General features: G+C 50.1%; 1 protein-coding gene across 13 annotated transcripts in view; it reads right to left on the bottom strand.

Moving 5' to 3' along the window:
* The window catches only part of CACNA1G (calcium voltage-gated channel subunit alpha1 G), a 148,418-nt gene that overhangs the window by 78,765 nt on the left and 57,089 nt on the right, over nt 1-12,564 (bottom strand). For all 13 annotated transcript variants that reach the window (XM_058038608.1, XM_058038616.1, XM_058038617.1 and 10 more), the window contains exons 5-10: nt 10,250-10,409; nt 8,171-8,462; nt 7,578-7,670; nt 5,142-5,952; nt 5,011-5,055; nt 3,310-3,671 (exon numbers count right to left, since the gene is read on the bottom strand). In XM_058038608.1, the coding sequence (XP_057894591.1) occupies nt 3,310-3,671; nt 5,011-5,055; nt 5,142-5,952; nt 7,578-7,670; nt 8,171-8,462; nt 10,250-10,409 (1,763 nt within the window). The remainder of the gene's footprint in view (nt 1-3,309; nt 3,672-5,010; nt 5,056-5,141; nt 5,953-7,577; nt 7,671-8,170; nt 8,463-10,249; nt 10,410-12,564) is intronic.

The raw sequence follows: 12,564 nt of genomic DNA, 5'->3' as shown, positions 1-12,564 counted from the left end.
AAAATCCCCTGAGTCTACCTTTAAATCACATTTATATTCCTCTACCCAAAGCTAATAGTTCCTACCTGCATTTTGCTTCATCTCTGTAGAAAAACAAGCTATTTAGCAGCCACATTAATAATCTGTGGCAATCTGGTTGTCATTTCCCTGATGGAAAATTTCACACTGCTGCCCAGCAGCCGCAACGTGGCAAGTGCTGCAAGCACCTCACACTGTGCTGCTCCCTCTGACTGCACCTAGAGCCAGAAAACAGCAGGAGTTGGTTTTGTATGGGTGGGGTGTAGAGGAAATACAGAATTACAACCAGTCAGGTGTACCTGCAGCTCAGGCATGTGCAGGAACCATGTGGCAACAACCTGGTGTTGAGTGAGAAAGTCAGCTCATGTCAGAAGGGGCCTAGAGAAAACCCAGCTCTTGAAGCTTCAGCCATGTGATGGTAAAATGTGTGTTGACAATTTACAGTGGAAGGTGGCTTATGGAAAAGAGCACTGGGTGGAAGAGGAGGTTCATCCAGCAGCCCTGGCCATGGGTGCTCAATCTGACCAGGCTGACTGATGGGCGAATGCAAATAAGCAGCAAGAGGTGGGGGCCAGTGCTTTCAACACACTCCCAATTCCCACTAATTTGTATGAGCCTTCAAAGAACCACTATCATCTTAAATATCACAACCAGGCCTACTCTGGTTGCCTTGTCATTTAAACAAGGGACTAAAAGATTTTTTCAGGTCCCTCCAGGCTGCCTGTCCCAAGGTGAGATGTCAAACCTCCAGAGGAGCAGACTTTTCTCCCCGGCTGTTATGAGGAGCTCAGCTCACCAGCTCCTGTCTGAAGTCCAGGATGGTCTGGTGGTCCCAGAGCTGCTGAATCCCACCCAGCATTGCTGGGGCCAGATGGGTGGGCATCTTCCTTCTTCCTTTCTGGGTAACCTCCAGCCTGTCCTTCCTCTCAGAGAGGAGCAGCCCCTCTGCCAAGGGGCCTCTAAACAACACAAGGTTTTGACGTGACACCTTAAAATAGGCCCTTAAAATATTTACCCTAATATAGCCCACTGTGGCCAGGGCAGCATGTGGAAAACCCAAGAGGTAAATACTGTCTAAATAAGCAGAGAGCTTAATATAGAAAGTCACGGAGTCAAGTACTCTTCAAGCACCCTCACATCTTTGCAAACATCAGTCAGTAAAGATAAATTTGACATGGTTGATCACTCACACTTTTAGGAAAGGCTCTTCCAAAAGACAAAAATCATGTTTCAGTGTTCATAATCTCTGCAGGAAGGCCTGGTCCAACATTTTGCCCCTCTAATTCCTGCTCTCATAACTGTCAGATTGTGAAATTGCCAACTCCAAGCCTTACGAGGTTACAAAGAAACACCTCTCTGTTCTCTTCTGCCACTTTGAGAAGATGAACTAATAAAAACAAGCTCTGCTATTCCTTCCAAGTGCCTAGGAGAAAGGAATCTGGAACGATAGTAGCTTCAAAATACCATTAAAGAAAGCAACCACCCACGGTGTCTGGAGTACCCCCACGCATATCAGCTCCCTTCACCCTTGTTACCCAAAAACCACACAAAAATCTGCCTCTTGTCATCCAGATGTTTGCTGGGACTCACCACTGGCCAGGGCAAAAACCAGAAACCTCCTACCCCACTTCTCCCAAGGCAAAGAATTAAGGCGTTGTGTTGCACTCAGGGTGTTTGACGATGGGAGCTTACTCAGGCACCTATCCCCAGTGGGGTTGCTCCCCCACATGGGAGACCACACCAGCATCTCCCAAAAACGCTCCTGGTAAAGAGCAGCAAGCTTTGACAGTCTGCCCCTTGGGCAGATGCAGCAAAGACACTGTGGATGTGCTTTCACCCTTCAGCCAAGGTAGGAATAAAAGTGTTTGTTGGTTTTTGTGAACCACCTCCTCCCAGCTTCTTTGGGATAATCTTCCCAAGATTGTTAAATAAAGGTAGAATCACTCAAGCTTCCCCGCAGAGCTCCCAACAAGGGCAGCAAATGAAGGTGAAACCAGCAGGACTTTGGAGTGCACCACTGTTCATTGTGAACTGAAAACAACACCTAGCCAGCTAGACTGCATCAGGGCGTCAGGGGGAAGGTGCTGGCTGGAAGAGACACATTGAGCACAGCCACATCTCCCTGGCACTTGGTCACTGAGGCATTAACGCCACAGGATGACAGGGGAATTGGGAGTTGATCCACAGCCACCACTGCTTCCACCGGGAGCTGGGGGAGAAACACCTCTGTGTGCCACCCAGCAAACAGGAAACATGCCAGGAGGGGAGAAAAGGGCAGCCACGACTTGAGAGGCGACGAGCTTCTCAGCCAAGACTGGTGCTAGCACAGGGGTGGCTGTGTCTTTCTGGGAGCCCAGAGCTCTGACATCCCAGCAGAAACAACGTGCTGGGAGCTCTCAAGAATGGGAGTGCTTTATAACAAGGTTTTGCAGCATCCCAGCATCCCCACTAATAAACCCTTCACCCCAAAGGAAGCACGCACCTGCAGCCCCAAGACACGTGCTTGAGGTAGGATCAAGGACACCGTGCCAGGCAGGCCTCAGCAGCAGCCACAAAACTCATGTGAGGCCACGGCATGCAAACCCTCTGAAAACAGAGTTCTTGTCATGGAACATCATGGAGATGTTTCAAGAGGAACATGGCAACTCCTTTTCTTCATGACTATATACAGGGAAAGCTCTGCCAGGTGACAAGCGGCGAGAGGCTGGAGCACAGGCACTCTCCTGCCTGCAAGGACTCAGATAATTGAGCAAAGGGATAGCCAGTGATGAGGCTATTTTGGACTCATCATGCTGCTGCTGGAGCGTTCACTGAGGAGGCAAAGCCATTTTTTACCTCCTCTCCAAGGAGTGCAAATTCAGTAGTTCTCTGCCTGCAGCTGCACTGACCCCAGAGCTCACGGAGCCCACAGAGCCCACAGGTGCTGGCAGCACCTTAAGCACTGCCAGGCTCACAGTGACCTGGTGGCAAAGGACTGCCTCATCGCCTTGGTTCCCTCACCACAGACCCCAGCACCACCTGGTGCTGCCTAGGGGACACTGGTCTCAGCACGGTGCTGACCATCCCTGGTAGGGCTAGGATGCAGGAGCTCCCCTAACCAGGTACAAGTCAAGGTGATTGCTGCAACCTGGAAGCACACTCAGAGGAAAAAGCCTGCCTTATTCCATTCTGGGACCCTTCCCAGAGATTTTTAATTCCTCTCACCCCAAACCATCCCACCAGCAGATGAATTCAGACTCATAACTCCATCTGCAACCCCCCTGCACCAGGAGCTGCCAGGACAGCACTCACCTGCTCGTGGTATTCGATCCCCATGCTGAGTGTGTTAATGAGAATGGCCACCATGATCCCACGGCCGAAATATTTGCTGTCCACTATCTTCTGGAAAGTCTCGCACACCACGTGCCAGAAGGCCAGCACCAGGTGGGCCCTCCCAGCCCGGGCTCTGCCCCGCTGTGGGTCTCGCTGGTCGCTGTAGTGCGCATCCTGCGTGAACTCGTAGACGCCGTCGCTGTCGGAGTCGGCCGTGTCGTTGTCGGACAGCTCGGCCTCGCCCAGCGCCGCCAGGCAGTAGGGGCAGCTCTCGGGGCTGCAGGAGCCTCCATCCAGTTTGCTGCAGGGGCTGGAGATCTTGCAGGAGCTTTGGCAGGGACCTGAAATGCCAGCAGAGCAGGGAAAGGGCAGCTGGGCAGCTGGGGCTGGGGGCTGCGGGAAGCAACCCTCACTCCCCATCAGCACCAACCTCTGACGTGACAGGCATTTCCTAAAGGGAAAAGGGCTTCTGCTGGGTTAAAACCTGGGCTTCCCAAGTGCCTTCTCTCTGTTTATGGAGCTCTCTTTGCTGCCCCTAGACAGATATCGCCCCAGCCGTGGACCCTGAGCGCACCTCATTACATCTCTAGCCATCACAGGAAGGAGGAAGCAATCGGTTCCCCCGGTCCTGGCAGGCTCCTGGCTGTAATTATCAGGAGGACTGTTAGCAGCCTTCTTTCCTGTTCCCTTTGCTGATGCTCCAAAACCACTGGCTTCCCTCTCCACACGTTGGCCTCGGTGGCAGCTGCCAGGTGTATCCTGGGTGAAATACCAGTGGGATATTCCCCAAAATTCCCACCAGCTGGCAATGCATGCACCTGACTCCTGCATGGCAGCACCCAGCAGTGAGAGTGCAAAACCAACTCAGAGTCCAGTTCTGTGAGTTCAGTCTCTGGGCAGCACTGCGCTGGGGGAAGAATTTGGTCTCTTCCCTGCACAGCTCCTGTCTGGAAAGGTCAATGCCATTGCAGTGGGGTGGAAAAGGCACTGACTGCCTGGGAAATCTTGGCCAGAAACACTTCTTGAAGGCTGGGAGTCTTTGGACTAGACTGTCCTGAACTCCCAAACTTCAGGATACGGAGGGGAAAAGAAAAATATCTTCACTTTCTTCAAGTGAAGATATGAAATCCCTGATCCAAGAAAGATGTCTGACTCTTACAGGCTTCCTGAGAAAATCACAGTTTTTTAATACTCAGCATCTGTGATTGTCCTTGAGCACTCACACAAAGCAGACACTCAATCTCCACAAGCCTTGTGTCCCACAGGAGCACAGCTACACAGTACTCAGGTGTGTGATAGGACCCAGATCTGGAAGGTGTCCATCTGCAAGCTCTAGCTGATTTTGGGAGTACAGGATTTGGGAAATGCTCCCTGTAAATGGTTTAGGAGTGGAGAGAAATAATGGCATTTTGTCGTAACAAGTAATCTAAACCCACCCTCTGCAAAGTTTAAAGCCATTCCCCCCTTCCTGTCACTACATGTCCTTGTCAAAGTCCCTCTGCAGCTCTCTTGTACTCTTCTTCTAATCTATGAGATGGGGATTGCAAAGAAAATGGATTCACTGAAAACCCTCAAATGCCCTGGATTATTGTAGATATGAAGTCTGGGAGGATGAAACCTCCCTCCTAAATTTGGCTATAAGAGGCATTAGGTAGGTCATAAGATTCCTATTCATCTCACCTGGAAAGCCATCACCTTTCTCTGTAACATGGACTGAGAAGAACCCTGCAAAAATTCAGAGAGAGAAAAAATTAGGACAAAAATCATATTTCTGGAAAGCGGCCCTAGATGTAGCTCCAATCCCAGCTCACCTGCGCTCTGTGTCTCCAGCAGCTTGTGCATGGTGCTGTATGGCCCGGGTGGGATGTTGAGGTTCGTCAAAGTGCTGCTCCCAGCACCCACCGCCGCCTCCGCCAAGTTCTTCTCTTTCAGCATCTCATGGGAGGTGCTGGAGTGCACTGTGGGGTACACCTTGCTGCCCACCACGTTCTTGGGGATCCCTTCTGGGCTTGGCAAACCGAGGCTGGGCTGTGTCAGGGATGACCGGCAGCGCACCGGCTCAAAGTGACAGTCGGCATGGTAGATGCTGTGCACAGACTCGGTGTTGCTGGGAGAGGCGCTGGGGGCCCCCAGGGAATTGGGTGCTGAGGGAGGGACCATCAGGCGGTTGGTGCCGTTGTGGAGTGAGCTGGTCTCCACATCGCTGATCTCCGGGCTGGCGCGGGGCGCTCGCAGGTTCCCGTTGCCCAGGTGGTAGTGGTGGTGGTGGTGATGGTGGTGGTGGATGAGGTGGTGCACGGAGGATCTCTTCCTGCTCCGGCGCTTCCTGGCATGCTGCTCGGCCCTCGCCTTGCTCGTGGGGCTGCTGAGGAAGCCCATCCTCACGCCTGCTGCCCTGTAGGCCTTCACCAGCTGCTTGCTGCCCTTCCGGGCAATGTAAACCAGGTACTTGAGGAGCTCATCATAGCAGCTTCCTGGCTCTGAGAAACTGGCAAGGGTGCTGGCGTTGGACAGGTAGCGCACGCGCTGCTCCTTCATCAGCTGGCTCTCACGCTGCTTCGTCTCAGAGAACTGCGTCGCTATCACCACCAGGCACAGGTTGATCATGAAGAACGAGCCCACCTAAGGGGGCAGGGGACATCAGGCACCTCAGTGTGGCCGTGGCACCACACAGATCTGCCAGGACGAAGAGCAGCAAACCCCAGCCAAGCCCACCCTCTGTGTCACCCAGCCAGGACCACTGACTGCGCTGCCTCACCCCCCAAGCTCTCACCCCAGGGACTCCCACGCCAGCCCTCCATGGAGGACGTCAGAGATCAAAGACAAGAGAAGATTATTTTGACAAAAATCTCTTGCTCTTTTAAGATGGTGTTTTTCTCTCTCCACAGACAGCAGTTGTAATTATCACAATTAGTGACATTACGATGAATGCGCTGCGCCTTCCTCATAGGAGCGTTTTTCTGCCAGTGTGTGGGCAGCTTGCGAGCAGATCCCTTTCCCCTGCTAATGGGATTTGCGGGTGACTGTTATGCAAGGGCATCAGCAGCCTGTACCCACAGCTTGGAGATTTTCTTTCCAACCAGGGTTTCATGAGGTTCTGCCTTCTGCAGAGCCCAGCCTGGGTTACAGGGAATTACTGACGTGCTAACGGGCTATCACAAACTGCTAACGTTACTCGCACGGCATCTGGAAAAGTACTGCTTGCTCTTCCTCTTCGTCATCTTGGGGAGGCTGAGAGCAAGGGTTTGCTTCTCTCTTGGGGAAGCTAACAGAAAAAAACAGCATCATGGACTAAACAACCGTCTACTTTCTCGTCAGGGTTTGAGTCCTGGTTTGATGAGGAGCAGAAATCCCCACAATGATCTAACTGACCATGTGCAGCTATTTTTCTGGACTTAGACAATTGTGTAGCAAGACAAGAACTCATCTCAGTTAGCTACATCTGAGTGAGGTACCTAATGATCCTTTAGAGTCAAGCAAGAAATAGGCGCATCAAGTCTGCAATGCATCTAATTTATTTTGGATGTCTACCTTCAGAGGAGATGAATCACCCCCTTAAAGCACCTATTTTTCTCCCTTGACGATAAAGGGAGTCTAGACAACGAGCTCAGCCAGTCACTGTAGACAATTCTGCTTGCATAGATGAAGCCCATCATGAAGCCCACCCCACAGAAACCCTTTGTTGGCTCCTTTGTAGGTGGTCTCAGATGATGCTGTGAAGTGTGGGTGGGCTGTGGGCAGTAATCTCCTCCCTCCTTTCCTAATGTGCTCTCTGAACTTTGGGACTGTTTTCCCGTAACATCCCCACGGCACCAAGGACCCAGCCAGATGGGTTCTGCATTATGGGGGAATTTTTGGGCAGCCTCTTCCCCTTCTAGCTCAAAAACTGGGCAGGTGAAATTTTTTTTTCTACTCAGAAACTGGGCAGGTGAAATTTGCCTACTTTAAAACTTAAATTCAAGGGGGTAAGCAAGAGAGAAAAGCTCTCTAAGCACAAGAAGAGAAGAAGCAGCAGAAACAACAGAAGTGGATCTACCACTGCTTGAGCACATCTCTTTCCTTCTTCATGTTTGCAGCTAAATGCAGCTGCAGCACAATTCCATAGGGAATCTGGGTTTCTCCCAGCAGGCTGGTTGCTACTTCAGCTTTTATATTCACTGTACCCTCTGCCCTGTTCCTCTGGGTGACTCCACTCTGCTCTCTCCAAATGCCAGGAGGATGCCCCCTGCTCCCCTAAGGCCACTCACAATGATCAGGAGGATGAAGTAGATGAAGTTGTAGAAGGAGTGTGCATCCATGACAAAGTACATGATGTCCACCCAGCCTTCCAACGTGATGACCTGGTGGAGACAGGAAGGGAAAACAAACTCTTGAAGGCTCAGTTAATAAAGTGCACAGGCAATGTTTCTTCTGGCTGGGTCATGTCTGACACCTCATAGCAGGTCTTGGTGCAGAAAAGGATGCTGAGGAACCAACTCCTGCTCCTCCCAATGCCAACAGCCACGTTACCAGCTGCCCAGGCTGAATCTAGCCCTTTTCCATCTGGACTTAAGGGCCACTAGTGCATTTTGCAGAAAGAAGAGCAGTCTCTAGGCTCTGCCCCACACCAGCATCATCAGACTGCACACCCACAAGGTTTTGTCCATGCATGTGAGGTGGAGGCATTCTCAAAATAGGCATCATATTGTATCCCTAACACTTTGAGCACCTGTGCACTACTCTGTAGGTGCACACGAGTACAAAGCAGCCCCCAGGAGTACAATTACAAAGCCCCTGGGAACATTGTGAGGGCAGGAGCTGCTGTTTGCCCACCTTGTGACAATTGGCAGACAGGGCTCACCTGAAATATCGCAATCCAGGCGTAGCCGATGTTATCAAAGTTGATGGCTCCCTTGAAGGGGTTGTGCTCCCCAGCAGAGCAGTTGGTGTAGTACTGGTTCCAGTTCACGCAAGATGTGTTGGTGGTGTCATTGTAGGAGTAATAATCCAGAGTGCACTCCAGGCCCTCTTCCCTCCGCGTTGGGATACTCCGACAGTAGCGCATCCCGTTCTCCCGGGGCTGGGAGCAGATGAAGGGATTCTCATCTTCGTTCTCTGTCTGGTAGTACCGTTCCAAATCAACCGTGTAGGGGCTGAAAGAGTCCAGACAAGGCTGGGTTTGCACACTGATTGCAAGCAATCTGGCAAAGAGACAGCTGTACCAGCATAGAAGTCTGACATCTGCCTTTCTGGATCTTAAAGCTATTTTTTAAAGGAGTCCCCTTGGAGGTACTGCAGCTCCACAGGGTGAACTGATGTCCTTAACTGGGTTTTGAGAAACTGAGGCAGGGCACTCAGCCCCTTGGAAATCCCTTTGAAGGCATTATTAAAAGTTACTCCCTCTGGAAGCACTCTGGCTTTGACTTTGGGAGACTAAGAGAAGGATTCAGCATGACAGGGCTTCTCTGAAATATCTTTGCTGCAGTAAGATGGAAATCAGTCTGTTTAAGCTCCTGTGTGTCCTGCCCTTCTGGAGATGCTGAGAATCATTTAGGAAGACTCTATGTACAAGGACCTCCCAAAATTCCTAAAAATCAGAGACAGGGACTTCATCTGCATTTCACCATGTCAGTTCAGCTCACAGGTAAGGTCTAAATTCCCTCTGAGGGTGGCCTTACCACAGGAAACCAAGCAAAAATGCTCTTCAGGGAGATGAAACAACCCATGACCAGTCAGAACCTGGCTCCTTGCTCTGCACACACTATGTCCTTAATGCTGCCAGGACTCCCACTAAAGCTTGCAAAGATATTTTTAAGCCTAGTTCAGCCTGGTTAATTCCTGCAGAATTGCCTGTAATACCCTTCAAAGCCTATCTAAAGCCTTGGAATTCTGGCTCAATTAAACAGCACCCAAACCTGTGGCTCTATTGGATTTTCTCGGTGGTGAGGCTGTCCCCCTGCTCTGCTGACATTTACTTAACAGGGACATGTCCTGGTAATGTCATTTCCAGCCACCCTTTGAGGGCATGACCTGCAAGAGGGGTGGGAGTTGATTAGGAGGTGGGTGGGAGAAGTTGGAAGGTGCCTTGTGCCAGCCTGTCCACAGCAGCAGCAGCAACATGGTCCTGATGTGTACAGAAAAGAGGCTTTGGGCTTGTAAGATTCCTCCATCCAGGTGGGAATCCAGCCAGATCCCTGGGGAGTCAGCACTCCACTGAAAGGTGACCAGCATGGCAGAACTGGGCAGAGCCATCAAGGGTTTGCAGTCACCTGCCTTTCTCCAAGCATTTGATGCGATGGAGGTGGTGGGAAAAGGCAGCTAGGTAGAACAGGCATGGAAACCCTGAAAGAGGCTGTCAGCTACCAGGTATTTCAACCACTGTTCAAACAGTGTTACATCAGGGCAGCAAACTGATCACAACAATTATTTTAGCCTTAAAATTCAGGGATGTGTAAAAATTAAGACTTTGGGATAGGGACTATCTCTTGCTCTGAGGCTGAAAACTATCTAGCATTAAAAATGTACAGGAGTTCCATTAGTTTTTCCTGGGATTTAGGTGGGACTACAAAAGTTGTGGCAATAAAAACCACCAGCTGCTGGAGGGGATTCAGACCTGGGCATCTCCACACAGAAAAGGTCACACGTTAATGATATGCTGAATTTAGAAAGCCTGAACTCCCATTCTCAGAGGGCTTTTTTGGAGGCCTTTGGAAATCAGAGGGGTTCTCAAGTGCCAGCTGAGAGTTAAGGACAGCCTGCAAACGCAAATGGCAAATTGTCACAGCTCGCTCTGTACCCGCTGTGCGTGCCCAAGCAGGAGTGATGGTGGCATTTAGGAGCAGGGAGCATTCACAGGGGAGAAGGGCTTTTGTACAGAGCAGATCCTGCAGGGAGAGCCTCCCTCAGGCTGGGGGGACGCTGGTGCTGCCCACAGACTCACATGCTGAAGTTCTCAGGGAGGAAGCAGCGGTTCCTGAGCAAACCTGCCCACAGCTGGACTCCCACAATGCCGAAGATGAAGAAGACGAAGAAGCAGAGGAGGAGGACGTTCCCCAGCATGGGCAGCGTGTCCAAAAGCAGCGTCACCAGGATGCGCATACCTGAGGCAAAGGGGAAAAGCTTATGTTGAATTTTCCTGCTCCAGCTATGTCCTCCTGACCTTCTCCTTTCCACTGATACTTTTACACCTGTATTTCCTTCTATTATTTTCCTCCTATTCTCATCACCCACATGTGGCTTGTGAAGAGTCACAGCTTCCCATCCCCTTTAGCTTCCCCCCAGAGCCTCTGGAACAAGCTCTTTCATTCATGCCTTGCTCCTGGACACCAGACCTACCTTCCCTGCTCCTGAAGTCCTCTTCTCTGAAGTTTTCTAGCAATTATGTTTCCTTTCTTCCCTCAGATTAAATTCTGATGCTCTCTTTTGCTCAATTGTATTTCTTTCTCCACTCAGTATATATCAAAATTCCCTTCCCTCCCTATTTCCCCTCATCTACCCTAAATGTCCTCTTTTCCTTAAAATACAGGACTCTCTTGGCAGTTAATTCTCACAAGTTCAGGAACAGCCAGTTCTGTAACAAGGGCAAATTGATGGTGACTTCAATTTGACATTTACACACAAAAAATTTATTTCATCTGACATCTGTGTAATGTTCTGCTCACCTCTCACTCTGTTTCTTTCCCCATGTTCTGCACTCTCTCACTTGCTTATATTGGCTTTTATCTAAAGAAAGCTTTACTGTTGCATCCTTTACTTTGATACTTCAGGAAGATTTTTTTCTCTTATCCTGATGCTGTCACCTCCTCTCTCAGGGTTTTTCTTCTACTCTTTTACCAGGAACAAACATCCTGCATCAACTCCTAATTAACTAAAATTACTTTCTGTGGTGATTGCATTGATCATCAAACAAAGCTCATTTTTTATTTTTCATACCTTGCCTTTCTATCCCATTGCAGCTACATTGCAGAGAAGACAGGATAAATTACCCAGGATTTCAAAACACATTAAGCGAATTACATCCCCAGTTAGACAGTGGTGGATAAATTCAGCTGTCCGCCAGTTCAGTGGTGGGGATAAAAAAAAAAGAAACAACCACTGCAAACAGGATTCTGAAGCTTCTGTAATGATTGAAACATCAGCAGCACGGCCAGATTAAGTTCAAGAGTCAGGAGCAGGAAAATAAATAGATCCCAGGCACTTCCAGCATCAGCATAGAGAACTGAAGCTGATTAGTTCTCATCGATGTATTGGGCCAGTTCAGATAGGGGAGTGCAGACTTGGATTTAATTTGGCTAAAATAGTACTGGATTTGATGACCAGGATTGTTGGACCAGGATGGAGAAGGAATGCTCCTGGTGCAGTTGTACTTACACTTCCCACACCTGATTCACACAGCATCTGAGAGGGACTGTGCTCAATGTCTCATGGAGCATGGGGAGAGTTTGTGATGCTACGTGGGGCTGGGCTGCCATGCAGCAGCAGGCAATGCACCCACTGCTGCTTCAAGCAGGGCTGAGGCCCTGGGCCATGTCCTGCTACACCAGGACTGAAGAGTCACTGCCCATCCCACCCAGGCCTGCTTTGGAGGTGCTGGGGGTTTGGGCTATAAGGACCAGCTCTAGAGTCTTCAGCACCTCCCAGAGCACTGTCTTCAGGCACAACAAGAGTTCCTCACATCAGTTTCTCCAGGGAAGGATGGAGTATCCCAGGGAGGATGGGACCAGCAGGGCTCAGACCCCACTGCCTGCACTGCCTGGCAAAGGTGTTGGCTCAGTCAGTCCCTGTCACCTGCAGCCCTTTAGCAGCCTCCTCAGACCCTCTCCAGATGAGAAAGGAAGGTGTTTGAGACAGTCCTGGATAACTCATAGACTCATCTCTGATGCCATGTCGGTTTCTCGGCTGTTTAGGTGACCTGGAAAGGCCCAGGGATGGCCTTGGACAGCCCGGCGCTTCAAAGGACGAGGAGAGACTTCAGATCTTTTCTCGGTCTCGGTGTTTATTAATTGTTTATCTAACAGATTTTCTTTTGGCCTAACAGAGGTCTGCACAGCATGTCAGCTATGAGCACACTGAGAGCCCCCAGGGCGGTCACCTATCTTTATACTCCAAATTATGTATACAATATTTATAATTTTTCTCCAATACCTTTTACCCTTATTGACCAGTGCACTTCTAGTAATAACCAATACCAAAGTGCCAACATCACCACAGAAGATGGAGGCTAAGAAGAAGAAGAAGAAGAATAGGACACGCCCC

This window comes from Melospiza georgiana, chromosome 21 (genome assembly GCF_028018845.1).
Source record: "Melospiza georgiana isolate bMelGeo1 chromosome 21, bMelGeo1.pri, whole genome shotgun sequence".
Taxonomy (NCBI): domain Eukaryota; kingdom Metazoa; phylum Chordata; class Aves; order Passeriformes; family Passerellidae; genus Melospiza; species Melospiza georgiana.
The sequence above is the reverse complement of the archived record's forward strand: the minus strand, read 5'-3'. Positions and strand labels throughout refer to the sequence as shown.